General features: G+C 47.8%; 1 protein-coding gene across 1 annotated transcript; it reads right to left on the minus strand.

Moving 5' to 3' along the window:
* Positions 1 to 2060: 2060 nt before the first annotated feature.
* LOC123113787 (putative chloride channel-like protein CLC-g) lies at positions 2061 to 8739 on the minus strand. Its single transcript, XM_044535098.1, has 5 exons — positions 8305 to 8739; positions 7671 to 7871; positions 7351 to 7528; positions 2624 to 4294; positions 2061 to 2545 (listed from the first exon to the last, which is right to left on the minus strand). Exons 1-5 carry the CDS (start codon positions 8463 to 8465, stop codon positions 2378 to 2380), a joined length of 2379 nt encoding a protein of 792 aa, XP_044391033.1. The 5' UTR covers positions 8466 to 8739; the 3' UTR covers positions 2061 to 2377.
* Positions 8740 to 15007: the final 6268 nt, after the last annotated feature.

Below are 15007 nucleotides of genomic sequence, written 5' to 3' on the forward strand. Positions count from 1 at the left end.
GGCATCTCGTTCCCCTGTCCCACCCATTTACTGCATTGATAGTGGTCCAGGTTTACCTAGATCATGTATACAAGCTATATGGCCTCCCAAAGGTTTTGGTTAAAGACAGAGATCCACTGTTCACTAGCACTGTTTGGCAAGTACTTTGCAGATTGAGTGACACCAAGATGAATATGAGTTCAGCCAATCATCCTAAAACAGATAGGCAATCTGAGAAGCTAAATCAATGCCTGAAAACTTTCCTCCGTTGCATGGTTCATTCTGCTCCAAAAAATGGGCCTACTGGCTTCCTCAGGCTGCAAGGGGAGGGGAGTGCCACGACCCAGTGGGCCTGGAGCCGTTTGCGCGTGAGCCGTTCTGTCTCGGCCCGTCCCGAGCGTATTTAGGCGTGCCATGTGGTGTGAGTGAGGCATCAAGGAAGGCATTCCCTAAACGGCGCCCGTTGCGCCCGTTACAGGCATGGGAGCAAACGGGCGCACACCCCCCGCGCCGCACTGGGCCGGCCCATTACATGTTTTTAATTTTTGTCTTAATCGGCAAAAAAGTGCGGTACCAGGATTCGAACCACCTACCTCCGCGTCAAGGAAAGCTTGTTCAACCACGCGACCATAGGGCAGGATATGGTTCAGCTTTAGTTTTTTCATCTAGTATTCGTTCTTCTTTCTTTTTCCTTTTTTTGTTTTCCTTTTTAAATTACGTGACCACGCGCTTTTCTTTTTTCTTTTTTTTCTGTTGTACTTTCTTTTTGCCTTTTCTTCTTATTTTTTCTTTTTTCTGTCTTTTTCAATTTTATTAACTTTCTTTCAAATTTGATGAAGTTTTCTTCAAAATCGATGAACTTTTTCATATTCGGTGAACTTTTTGCAAAATCGATGAACTTTTCTCACCAAATTCCATGAACTTTTTCCAAAATCGATGAACCTTTTTTCAAATTCAATGAACTTTTTTTGAAAACCAGTGAACTTTTTTAAATTTGATGAACTATTTTCGAATTGGATGAACTATTTTCAATATCCAAAATATGTTCAGATTTTTTCAAATTCGTTTGACTTTTCAGAAAATGTTTTATTAAATTCCAAATTTTGTTTATGTTTTTGAATTTTGTTCACGTTTCAAAAATAGTTCTGAATTCCAAATTTTTGTTCACCGTATTGAAGAAAAAATTTCATCATACATTGGAAAAATGTTCAGAGTGTATAAAAAAATGTTCATCATGTACAGAAATTTTGTTCAGCATGCATTCAAAATGAGTTCATCATATTTTAAAAAAAGTTCTATGTGTATTTGAATATTTTCACCATACATTGAAAAAATGTTTAGTGTGTATAAAAAATGTTCATCGTGTAGAGAAATTTTGTTCAGCATGTATTGAAAAAAAGTTCGGTGTATTTTAAAAAATGTTCAGTGTTTCTTTGAATAATGTTCACCCTGTACTAAGAAAATGTTCAATGTGTATTCTAAATTCGCTTTCTAAAAATTGTTCACAGTACAAAAAAAAGTATTCAAATTTCAAACTTTGTTCAGTTTTTGAAAAACATAGTTCACGTTTAAAATAAAAGGAATATTCGAAATTTGCGTACGATTTTCGAAATATTTGTTCGCATATTTAAGATTTTCATTTCTTCAAAACCGATTTTTCTTTATTGATGAACTTTTTTCAAATTCGTGAACTTTTTTATAAGTTCCTGGACTTTCTTTCAAATTTTATGAAAATTCTTGAATTCACGAAAGTTTTCGTTTTTTTTGTCAAAAGTCAATACTTCACCGATCCAGGGAGCGAAGTAGGCGATCGAGGGAGAATGAACGAGGGAGCGAGGGGAGCGAACGAGCAGAAGTGAAACAAGCGAACGAGGCAAGCTGGGCCAGCCCAGTTCGCGGGCGTGTGGGCGCCAGAACGGGGAACCGGCGCAGAAGGCGCCCGTTAGGAGGACCATCGAGGAAATGTATTGACAGACGACTCTGTTATGTATCTTCTTCTTCCCCAAGCTATCTTCCTCTTCCCCTGAATCCCTGTGTAATTCCCCATGAAACTATGAGATCTATGAACCACACCGTCGCCATGGCAGGGAATGCTATCTGAATCATAGCACTACAGGTCACGTGTTCCGCAATAATCAAGTTCCGGAAAGAACATCTTCCCGTCGTTAATAATGTACACAAGGAACAGCAGTGCAAGACGTGGCAGATCCAACGGATATACACGGACCACCACTCTGTTTTTTGGAGCTAATATACTTACAAGTAATGAATCAAGATAATAAGAAGAGAAAACAGTGTTTTTTGGAATTATTTCTTCACAGGCGCGCAAAAATTGATCCTCACTCCAACATTCTGCCAGCAGAATGCAGGTAATATGTACGTACGTTTGTTGTATGCTTCAGCCGCAGTTGGCGAGCCGCACGATGAGGTCGCGGAAGTACTTGGCGACGGCGGCCTTGTGCCACCGGAGCCGCTTCCACTTGCCGCCGAGCAGCACCGGGTGCAGCCCCAGGATGTGCTCCGGCATGAAGTCGTGCCTCGTCAGGATCCCCACCACCGGCGACCTCTGCATGCACGCAGTTTGTTTCGTCAACAACACAGTTCGGATTCCATTGCTGCTAGCTGCGTGAGAAAATGTACTTACGTCGCAGGCCTTGGGCACGACGAGGAGGTGGCGGAGGCCGACCTCGCGGAAGAGGATGAGCGCCTTGGCCAGCGACATGGTCTCCACGACGGTGTATGGCGAGGCGTTGGTGAACGGGTGCAGGTCCACGTACATCTCCATCTCCTCCGGCGACAGCTCCACGCCGTCCACCGTGTCCTGCTTGCCGGAGCCGCGCTTGTCGAAGTCCTGCGCCTCGAACCTCGCCGCGATGCTGTACTCCTTGGGGTACCGCTCCTGCGCCGGCAGGAACTCCCGCTTCCTGAGGAGCACGAGGAGGTGCGCCCTGAGCACGAGGCCGTAGAGCACGGGCGCGGTGGCGAAGGGCGGCTCGTCGATGACCGGGAACGCGTGGTGGCCCGTGGTGCGGAGGACGTGCATGATGTGGCCGACCTTCTCGACGCCGTTGAAGCTCCGTAGGGGCCCGACCACCACGTCGCCCACGCTGAGCTGCCGCATGTAGGGCTCAGCGTGGCCGTCGAGGTAGGGCAGGCCCTTGAGGCGCACGATGAGGTCGTAGATGCTGGCGTTGAAGGAGTCGGCGACGGTCTTGGAGATGAGCAGGACGAGCATGACCAGCGGCAGGAGGAGCAGGTTGTTGGTCAGCTCCACGATGATGACGCACACGGACACCGTCATGCGGAGCGTGCCGCCCAGGAAGGACGCCGAGCCGAGGATGGCCACCAGGCCGTGGTCGAGGCCGGAGTGCCTGCCCAGCAGCATCGCCACCAGGCGGCCGTAGGTGGCGCCGGTGAGGATGATGGGGACGAAGAGCCCCGACGGCGCCACCACGCCGTAGCTGAGCACGCCGAGCGCGTAGGAGGCGAGGAAGAAGGCGAGCATGGAGCCCGGGTGGTAGACGTCGTTGGTGCCGGTGGCGTAGAGGTTGCGGATGGCGTCGTCGTTGATGTTGAGCATGAGGCTGGCCAGGTCGTTGTAGTGGTCCGGCGGGCAGTGGAACCGCCGGAACTTGTTGAGGGAGCCGCAGGCGCCGTTGGGCCCCGCGACGGGGCAGGGCCGGCACGGCGCGAACCACGGCATGCCGAACACGCAGCACGACGTCAGGACGGACACGGCCGCCGCCAGCAGCAGCTTGTGCGCGCGGCCGCGCTCGTTGACGACGCTGTAGACGCGGAGGACCTGCATCATGAGGAAGTTGTAGAAGGCGCCGAGGACGGCGCCGATGACGCCGATGAGGACGACGATGGGGATGTCCTTGAGGTGGTACGTCATGAGGTCCTCGAACATGGTGCTCACGTCGTACATGATGAGCCCGCCCTTGCCGAACATCCCGCACCGCCCCGTCCCGCACAGCTCCACGAACAGCCGCAGCACCACCGCCACCACCGCCGTCGTGAAGAAGGAGCGCCAGATCAGCGCGCTCCGCCACCACGAGGAGAGGGACTCGAGAGCGAAGAGCACGCCGCCGACCGGTGCGCGGAACGCCGCGCTGACACCGGCGCCGGCGCCGATGGTGACCAGGTCGCGGCGGTCGCGGTCGTTCTTGAAGTAGCGTAGCCAGCGCCAGGTGAGGCCGTACCTGCGCGACCCGCCCTGGCCGAAGATGGCGGCTATGCACGCGCCCGTGTGCACCATTGGCCCGGCCTTGCCGACGTGCAGCGACGATGACACGGCGGCTATGTTGCCGATGACCTGCTCGCACGGTTCGATCAGAGTTCAGTCCAAAAAAAACATTTCGCACATGCACGCACTTGGCCGAGAAGCAAAAGATAAAATTTGAAAAATATAATATTGTGAGAGCAGTGTTTTTTAAGTGCGTGTGTGCGCGCCAGAAAGAGCAGTGTTTTTTTTTCTTACCCCGATCAAAATTAATTGACGCAAATTTAGTACTGTACAACCTTGATGAATCGGAGGCTATATTATTAATTTTTGTGACTACCACTGTTCTATGAAAGGTAGGTAATGTAAATTTTTAGAGTCTCTGTACGCTCCAATTCAAAGTGTCAAACACAAATTGGCATCATAGAATGGATTAGAATGAGTATTTCTTCTTGTTGGTGGACATGATACATGGGGATCAAATATATGTTGCGCGAAAAACAATTGGGCATCAATCGCCATTTGGATTTCCATCCGACGGTTGACCTGCTTTCTCCTTCGTTCAACCAATAGTTTTTCTCCTTCATCTTGATTCGACACTGGCCGAACCGCTCCTTGACGCCACGCGTAGCCGATGGCGCTCTCACTCGCGACTCGCCGCTACCTTCACCATGATGTCATCGCCCCGACCTTCCTTCTAAGCCCACTTCTTAACCATTCATCCTCTCCGGCATTGGTAGCCCACCCGTACCCTGAACTATCGTCTGGGACTGCCCTCCACCAGTGACAACACTTTCGAGTCTTCCCCGCCTTCAGGTTGCTCCCGCCTCGGCCTTGGCGGCAGTCCCGCGCCTCATGGCTACTCATCGTGGTGCCCCCATCTTCGCCTCAAAGCTCTTCTCCCTTTCTTTTCTTCACAAAAATCGATTGTGTGTGTGTGCTATATAATATAATAATAATAAGATTTGTAATGAAACATCCAATTAGGCGGTCGGGCAGACGATCCTCCTCCTCTGAAGGGGAGCTCTAGTCGGCATCGATGGCGGTGGCAACCTCTCGCGCGACGACAACTGTTGCCACCTCCGCCTAGATTCGGGCCCACCAATCATTAGAGAGCTACGAGTAGTACGTGGGCCGGCTGCACACCATCTCATTGTCGGTGGGGTAGTCTATGGGGAGCGGGGTGGTGCATAGGGAATTTGGGCAAATAGATGTCAGCGGCTAGGGTTGCGGTTCGAAAGGGCCGCAAAGGTGCTTTATAGTTTGGGACAGACGAATAGGGCGGTTCGCCGGTGGCTGTGGCATGAATAGGGGGAGAGGAAAGCGTGGTCCTACTGAGAATGCCTCTTTTGGGCTTAAATTTAGTGTAAAGGGTAAGTTTTGAGGGACACCTCCACAGGTATTTGGACATATACATCCGCATGAACAGTAAACTCTAAAATAATAGTAAATAAAATAAAATAAAAACTGATTTTGTGTGGATGAACATCAACAAATTTTCTAACATCCTACAAAATTCACCTTGAAAGACATCCCTCGAGGCCCGTGAAAAATTTAGGGACTCAAAAAGATGCATTTTGGAGCACTCATTTATTTTTTGCACACACCTCTACAGATCAGTTTTTATTGTGAAGTTTTGTAGGATGTTAGAAAACTTGTTGAGTTTACCCACAAAAAAAGTTCAAACTATTTGAATTGTTTGATTGCTTTTTTTTAATTTACTGTTCATGCGGGTGCATTTGTGCTCGAGATTAGAGTAACACTTTCGCAAATTTTTGAGGAGGGTGCATTTGTGCTCGAGATTGGAGTAACATTTTTGCAAATTTTGAGGGATTATATCCTGGGAAAGGACTAGATGGGGTTAATTCTCTAAATGGTTTTTATGGGAATAAATAATATGTATCTATATCTATATCAATATAAAAAGGACCCAAAGGGCAAATCCAATTAATCTCAACCATCGAACTAGGTCAATCCAACGATCTAGATTGTTGCAATGGTCAGCGCTCAACATATTTAGCACACATTAATATCGTATCGTACGAAATATTAACACCAATGCTACTCCCTCCATTTCTATATATAAGCCTTTTTAGAGATTTCAATATGGACTACATACGAATGTATATAGACGTAGTTTAGAGCATAGATTCACTCATTTTGCTCCGTATATAGTCCATATTGCAATCTCTAAAAAGACTTATACAATAATACCCCCTCCGTCCCATAATGTAAGACGTGTTTTGACACTACACTAGTATCAAAAAACATGTTACATTGACGGAGGGAGTAATTAAGTAATTAATGCGCAAATATATCGTACTTCCTCTATTCCTAAATATAAGTCTTTTTAAAGATTCTAATATGGATTACATAAGGGACAAAATAAGTGAATCTACATTCTAAACTACGTCTATATACATCCCTATGTAGTCTATATTGAAATCTCTAGAAAGACTTATATTTAGAAAGGGAGGAAGTACCTAATATATACATGAAATTACTATACTGTTTAATATCAATGTGCATTGGACGTTCGCCTTTACCAGTTATAGAAGGGCTAGAATGCTCTTAGATTATTTTTCTTCTTATTTTTATTTTTTTTGCCATATGGTCGGGCGGACAGATGACTGACCCCAAAGCCCAAACCAAGCAAACAATGTCCTCTTCCCTGTCACTTTCAGTGAGATAGAAATCTGGCGGTTCCAGCTCAAATGATTGATGCATTTTATATTTCTATACCCTCCCCACCCAATAAGACAAGCCACGTCGGTGTAGAGTAAACGGATGACCAGATCCAAACAAAAATTAAAGAATATAGTGCTATACTAATTCATAGCGGCCTTTGACGACAAGGAAGGAGCAGCAGTAATTATTATTTTTGGTCACATGGATCATAAACAATGGTGGGAACCTGCACAATCATTCCTCCGATCGTGCAGGGTTTGCAATTGATGGCGTCTCTTTTTATTTATTTTTGGATAAACCCGGTCCAGTGCAGAGGTGGACACAGACGGACAGACGGATGGATAATTGAAGTAGCAGCGGACGTGGGTGGGTGGACGGATCATGTGCTCGTCCCGTGGACGAGTTGAAGAGGCGTGTGATATGCTGAGGTGGATGAGGATGTGGACTAGAAGTGGTCTCACCTTGACAGCGAGGGTCCTGAGCGAGAAGATGTTGGGCGCGTCCACGCCGTTGAGGTACGCCTTCACCTCCGGGATCCCCGACCCGCCGGCCGCCGGCGACACCGACGCCGTGATCGCCGACGCGAATAGTAGCAGCGCCAGGTTCGCGCCGGCGAACACCCAGAAGGCCGTCCAGTAGCTGCGGAGCAGAGCAGATCTCGGACAGTCAGTGAGTCAGACACGGTGAACCTGAATGGAATATTGCTCACAGTGGAGACAAACATAGATACAGAAGAACATTTGTCTTGGTGCTCGGCGGAGACAAAACAAAGGGAACAGACCTGCTGGATTCCATGAGGGATGAGACGGCGGCGTGCTTGAAGCCGGCGACGTTCTCGACGGCGAGGTTGATGAGGAAGCCGACGACGCCGGTGATGATCCCGATGGCGAAGCAGAAGGTCCATTTGAGGACCACGTACCGGACCTGGTCCGCCTTGGCCCTCGTCCGCCAGTTCTGGTCGAACAGGTCGTTCTCGATGATCCTGCAACGCAGGTTGAATTCAGTACGTAGGTAGATGAAAATGCCAGGTGGGTACGGGAAGAAACATGAACGAACGCACGACAACTAGCCCAAGGGAAGAAAACAAAAGGAGGGAGGCACGCAGCACGCTAGATTCTTGATGATAAGACAAGAGGAAGCAGAGGACAGAAAGCATCACATGACAATCTACTGAGCATGGCAACGGGGGGAACAAAACAAGAAAGGTTGTTGAGAAGACGATTGGATTCATTCGATGAAGGAGATCCAAGGTAGATGCTGGGCCGGAGGAGCCGCGCAATTGAATCAACAAAACGGATGAGACTCAGAATGACAGGCCACGAGCTCAGGAGGCAACTAGCAGGATCAATGGAGAATTCCGACATGGATGCGTAAAGAGGTGCTCCGGTCCAGTAGAGAGGGGCTGCGTTGCTTACTCGTAGTCGAGGCTCTCGATGGGGCAGGCCTTGGAGCCGACCATGGCCACCTGGGAGATGTTGTTGGTGGCGCTGCGGTGGAGGAGGGGCCGCGTGAGGGGCGGCCGCTGCTCGTCGTCCTCCGTGATGAGGTCCTCCCGCGGAGGAGCCGTGGACGCCATGGCAGCGAGGGAGCTCGCAATTGCAGTTGCAGTTGCAGTTGCAGAGGAGGTGGACCGGAAGAGAAGAGAAGGGAAGAGAACAGAGGTGGTTTAACTAGGAGGGAGGGAGCCAGGAGGGTGATTGGCAGACCAGGAGTTCTTTTTAGGGGGGAAGACAGTGGTAGTGCTACTCAGAGGAAAAAGAATTAGTTTATGATCAGCATCAGAAAGAGCTGAGCTTGTGTAAGAAAACAAAAGGCAATAGCCCTCAGAGAGGATAGCTGCCTAGTCATCATGGTCATCATCTACTACAGGTAGATTACTACTCCCTCCGTTCTGATTTACTCGTCGTGGTTTTAGTTCAAATTTGAACTAAAACCACGACGAGTAAATCGGAACGGATGGAGTACTAGATGAGCAGCGATTTGTCTGAACTGCGGGTAGGTTTTGGAGGGCGTTCTCCTTCTCGGCAAGTTGAGTGAGGCTGAATTGGCTGTTGGAAAATCCTTGTACGCCGTGAGCCCGTGAGCAAAGGCCGGAGGGACGTCACGGCGGCCGGGAATAGACGGGCAATCATTCACGGGAGCTGCCGGGACGGCGGCGAGCGGGACGGGGAAAATCGGGAGAAGGCGACACAGATCGATAGCATGCGTGCGTCTGCGGTTTGATGCATGTGCTGTGTCTGTCTGTCTTGTCCTTGTTTTTTTTTCTTTCCTTTTTCTGAGGACTCCGCGAACTGAAAATGCACGGCCAAGACGGCTGGGATGGGATGGCACGCCCTTTGGCGGGCCGAGGAGCCGGACATCTTTGAAAGGGTGGCTGTAAAATTTATTTTTTGGAAATAGTGGCAAAAGACTTACCTCATTGATTAAATCCTTTGGTTTGGAGGAATTTCAAAAGAATTATATAGGATAGGATTCTTGTAGGAATTTTTCCTTTAAAGCCCTTTTGGTTCGTAGCAATGGTTCCTTTTCCTACGTAGGGTTGGTTCCGATCCTCCACATTTCAAAGGAAAATAAATATGAGCCTAGACTCAATAGAAAAATTCCTATGATGTGAACCAAATGACATCTCTTTTTCTAATCATACTCGTAGGATTTGAGATATATGCCATCTCATTTCATACAAGTTTTCTATTCCTGTGATAATCCTATCCTATAAACCAAAGAAAGCTTAAGAGACTTGCCCGGCTAATTAACGAAAAAACAGGCGAAAACCGATACATATAGACCATGCAGACTACACGCTAAGAAAGAAACTTTTTTTTATAACCGCCCTTTTAGGCAACTTTATTCATCTTTGTGGCGATTTACATCAGATTGCACTATCGCAATCAAAGGTACAGGGATTACATCCAAGACCCATGCACTCGATTCTGTAGATAGACCATATTTGGCACACCAATGAGCGGCCTCATTAGCTTCACGTCGAGTATAAATGATGTTAGAGCCCTGCAAATCTGCAAGCAAGTAACTGATCTCTCGCATCACATGTCCTCCAACTGAGTGAAAGCTTCCAGCCCTCCACTCTTCGCATATCGTTTGGCAGTCTGTTTCTATTACCACATTCTGCCATCCTTTCTCTACTGCTAAATGTGCAGCATCTCGGACAGTCAACAATTCCGCTGCATACGCATCTGTCAGCTGTGGGATTTTTGTCGTCCGAGCGACAACAACCTGACCCCCATGGTCCCGCGCCACCACCCTGGTTGCCGCCATCTCAGCAATGTTATCAATGGCTGCATCCGTGTTAATTTTCACACACTCTTCCTCCGGCGGTCTCCATGTGGCCATCTCCTTCCTCCCCTCATCCCTTCTAGCAGTAGGGATATAAAATCCATGAATGAGTTCCTGGATCAGAATCATTGATCTCCCTGGCTGGTACTTCACTTCCTCGTGAGTATATTTATTTCTACTGCTCCATATAGCCCACATGACTGACACTGCCACCGTTGCCCTGTCTTTGCTTAGAAAGGTAGCATCCAATATGTCCTGTGACCAGGTTGCAGGATGCAACTTGGGGACCCTGAGACCAAAGAAGTCAGTGGCCTTCCTCCAGAAAAGCTTCGCATGATCACATGTAATTAGCGCATGATATAGAGTTTCATTGTCATGTCCACACACTGGACAGAACGCCTTATCGTCGATATGTCGTCTAGTGAGCTCTCCTTTGGATGGCAGAAATTCCTTTAGAACTCTCCACCCAAAAATCCTGATTTTCGGTTGCACATTCAGCTTCCACAATGCTTTCCAAACCTCAGGTTCTTGGATCGAGGAGCTTGGATGCTCTCCTTCGATGCCCCGTGCACCCATGAGGAGCTTATATGCCGAACGTACAGTAAACAAACCGGACCTTTCAAAGCCCCACGCCCAGAAATCCTCCATGGCCACCCTCGGCCTGGGCATGTTCAATATAGCATTAGCATCTGAAGCAATGAAAGTACTTCGGATTACATCTCCATTCCATTCTCCTGTCTCCAAAAGCAGGTCAGAAACAGTATGAACGACCTCCTGGCCTATGTTACAGACTGGCCGCAGCGTAGGGGTTCCCTGTATCTAGTTATCATGCCACACCTCCGTCGTACGACCATCTCCTATTCTTCGAATTAGCCCTTTTTTCAGTACTTCTCTTCCTGATATGATGGCTCTCCAAGTGGCCGACGCAGTAGCTGGACATCTAGCCTGCAAAAAATCACCATCGGGGTAGTACCTCCCCCTTAGGACGCGCGCACATAGGCTTTCCGGGTTGTCCAACAAGCGCCAAGCTTGTTTTGCTAGCATTGCATCATTAAACACCTCCAGATCACGGAATCCCATTCCTCCTCTCAACTTTGAAACTGACATCTTCTCCCATGATTGCCAATGCATTCCTTGCTTATCTAATGATCCATCCCACCAAAACTTCGACATGATTGCCATAAATTTCTTGCACAAGCCTCTTGTGAGCTTAAAACAGCTCATAGAATAGGTCGGTAGAGCTTGGATCACAGACTTAATTAGGACTTCTTTCGCTGCGCACGACATCAACTTCTCACAATAGCCTTGTACGCTAGACCTTGCATGCTCCCGAACATGTATGAAATTGTTCTCCGTGAGCCTACCAGCTGCTGTTGGCAGCCCTAGGTACTTTTCCGCCAAAGCTTCTCTGTGTATTTGCAGCGCATTCCAAACCCCAACACGTATCGATGCCCCACACTTTGGGCTAAAAATGACTGAACTTTTTGCCTTGTTGACACACTGACCCGAGCCCACACTGTAAGCATGCAGAATCTCATTTAACCGGTATGCACTTCGCGAGTCAGCCTTCATGAAAATCAAACAATCATCTGCGAAGAGCAGATGAGAGATCCACGGGGACCTCAGCCCCGGTCTAATACCTCTGTCCACCCATCCTCCATCATAATTCTTTAGTAAACATGACAACCCCTCTCCGCACAAGAGAAACAAGTACGGTGAAATAGGGTCTCCTTGTCTTATGCCTTCTGACGGTCTAAAAGATGGGAGGAGCTCACCATTCACTCAGACTTGGAAGGTGACCGAGTTCACACATTTCATCACCAAGGACACCCACTCTTCAGAGAAGCCAAGCTGGAGCATAATTCCCTGAAGATAGGGCCACTCCACTCGATCATACGCCTGAAGGAAATATGCCCTAGAGGCAATAATAAAGTTATTATTTATTTCCTTATTTCATGATAAATGTTTATTATTCATGCTAGAATTGTATTAACCGGAAACATGATACATGTGTGAATACATAGACAAACATATAGTCACTAGTATGCTTCTACTTGACTAGCTCATTAATCAAAGATGGTTATGTTTCCTAACCATAGACATGTGTTGTCATTTGATTAATGGGATCACACCATTAGGAGAATGATGTGATTGACATGACCCATTCTGTTAGCCTAGCACTTGATCGTTTAGTATGTTGCTATTGCTTTCTTCATGACTTATACATGTTCCTGTAACTATGAGATTATGCAACTCCCGTTTACCGGAGGAACACTTTGGGTACTACCAATCGTCACAACGTAACTGAGTGATTATAAAGGAGTACTACAGGTGTCTCCGAAGGTACATGTTGAGTTGGCGTATTTTTATATTAGGTTTTGTCACTCCGATTGTCGGAGAGGTATCTCTGGGCCCTCTCGGTAATGCACATCACTATAAGCCTTGCAAGCAATGTGACCAATGAGTTGGTTACGGTATGATGCATTACGTAACGAGTAAAGAGACTTGCCGGTAACGAGATTGAACTAGGTATTGGATACCGACGATCAAATCTCGGGCAAGTAACATACCGATGACAAAGGGAACAACGTATGTTGTTATGCGGTTTGACCGATAAAGATCTTCGTAGAATATATAGGAGCCAATATGGGCATCCAGGTTCTGCTATTGGTTATTGACCAAGAATAGTTCTAGGTCATGTCTATATAGTTCTCGAACCCGTAGGGTCCGCACGCTTAAGGTTTCGATGACTGTTATATTATGAGTTTATGAGTTTTGATGTACCGAAGGAGTTCGGAGTCCCGGATGAGATCGGGGACATGACGAGGAGTCTCGAAATGGTCGAGACGTAAAGATCGATATATTGGACGACTATATACGGACTTCGGAAAGATTCCGAGTGATTCGGGTATTTTCCGGAGTACCAAAGAGTTACGGGAATTCGCCGGGGAGTATATGGGCCTTATTGGGCCATACGGGAATAGAGGAGAGAGGCTGAAAGGAAGGAGGTGCGCAGCCCCCTTCTGGTCCGAATTGGACAAGGGGTGCAGCCCCCTTTTCCTTCCTCCTCTCCCCCTCTTTCCTTCTCTCCTACTCCAACAAGGAAGGGGGGAAGTCCTACTCCCGATGGGAGGAGGACTCCTCCTGGTGCGCCCCTCCTGGCCGGCCGCACCTCCCCCTCCCTCCTTTATATACGGGGGCAGGGGGGCACCTCTAGACACAACAACACAAGTTGATCTACGGATCGTTCCTTAGCCGTGTGCGGTGCCCCCCTCCACCATATTCCACCTCGGTCATATCGTCGCGGAGTTTAGGCGAAGCCCTGCGCCGGTAGAACATCATCATCGTCACCACGCCGTTGTGCTGACGGAACTCATCCCCGACGCTTTGCTGGATTGGAGCCCGGGGAACGTCATCGAGCTTAACGTGTGCTGAACACGGAGGTGCCGTACGTTCGGTGCTTGGATCGGTCGAATCGTGAAGACGCATGACTACATCAACCGCGTTGTCATAACGCTTCCGCTTACGGTCTACGAGGGTACGTGGACAACACTCTCCCCTCTCGTTGCTATGCCATCACCATGATCTTGCGTGTGCGTAGGAAAATTTTGAAATTACTACGTTCCCCAACAGTGGCATCCGAGCCTAGGTTTTATGCGTTGATGTTATATGCACGAGTAGAACACAAGTGAGTTGTGGGCGATACAAGTCATACTGCTTACCAGCATGTCATACTTTGGTTCGGCGGTATTGTTGGATGAAGCGGCCCGGACCGACATTACGCGTACGCTTACGCGAGACTGGTTCTACCGACGTGCTTTGCACACAGGTGGCTGACGGGTGTCAGTTTCTCCAACTTTAGTTGAACCGAGTGTGGCTACGCCCGGTCCTTGAGAAGGTTAAAAAAGCACTAACTTGACAAACTATCGTTGTGGTTTTGATGCGTAGGTAAGAACGGTTCTTGCTCAGCCCGTAGCAGCCACGTAAAACTTGCAACAACAAAGTAGAGGACGTCTAACTTGTTTCTGCAGGGCATGTTGTGATGTGATATGGCCAAGACGTGATGCTATATTTTATTGTATGAGATGATCATGTTTTGTAACCGAAGTTATCGGTAACTGGCAGGAGCCATATGGTTGTCGCTTTATTGTATGAAATGCAATCACCCTGTAATTGCTTTACTTTATCACTAAGCGGTAGCGATAGTCGTAGAAGCAATAGATGGCGTAAACGACAACGATGCTATGATGGAGATCAAGGTGTCGCGCCTGTGACGATGGTGATCACGATGGTGCTTCGGAGATGGAGATCACAAGCACAAGATGATGATGGCCATATCATATCACTTATATTGATTGCATGTGATGTTTATCCTTTATGCATCTTATCTTGCTTTGATTGACGGTAGCATTTTAAGATGATCTCTCACTAAAAATTATCAAGAAGTGTTCTCCCTGAGTATGCACCGTTGCCAAAGTTCGTCGTGCCCAGACACCACGTGATGATCGGGTGTGATAAGCTCTACGTCCATCTACAACGGGTGCAAGCCAGTTTTGCACACGCAGAATACTCAAGTTAAACTTGACGAGCCTAGCATATGCAGATATGACCTCGGAACATGGAGACCGAAAGGTCGAGCGTGAATCATATAGTAGATATGATCAACATAAAGATGTTCACCATTGAAAACTAATCCATCTCACGTGATGATCGGTTATGGTTTAGTTGATTTGGATCACATGATCACTTAGATGACTAGAGAGATGTCTGTCTAAGTGGGAGTTCTTAAGTAATATGATTAGTTGAACTTAAATTTATCATGAACTT

Source organism: Triticum aestivum, chromosome 5B, assembly GCF_018294505.1.
Source record: "Triticum aestivum cultivar Chinese Spring chromosome 5B, IWGSC CS RefSeq v2.1, whole genome shotgun sequence".
NCBI classification, from domain to species: domain Eukaryota; kingdom Viridiplantae; phylum Streptophyta; class Magnoliopsida; order Poales; family Poaceae; genus Triticum; species Triticum aestivum.

Coding starts and splice junctions, on each gene's coding strand:
- LOC123113787 (XM_044535098.1), bottom strand. CDS start 8,465: ATGGCGTCCACGGCTCCTCCGCGGGAGGACCTCATCACGGAGGACGAC. Junction 7,529..7,670: donor TCCCTCATGGAATCCAGCAG/GTCTGTTCCCTT, acceptor TCTGCTCCGCAG/CTACTGGACGGCCTTCTGGG. Junction 4,295..7,350: donor TCAGGACCCTCGCTGTCAAG/GTGAGACCACTT, acceptor CCGTGCGAGCAG/GTCATCGGCAACATAGCCGC.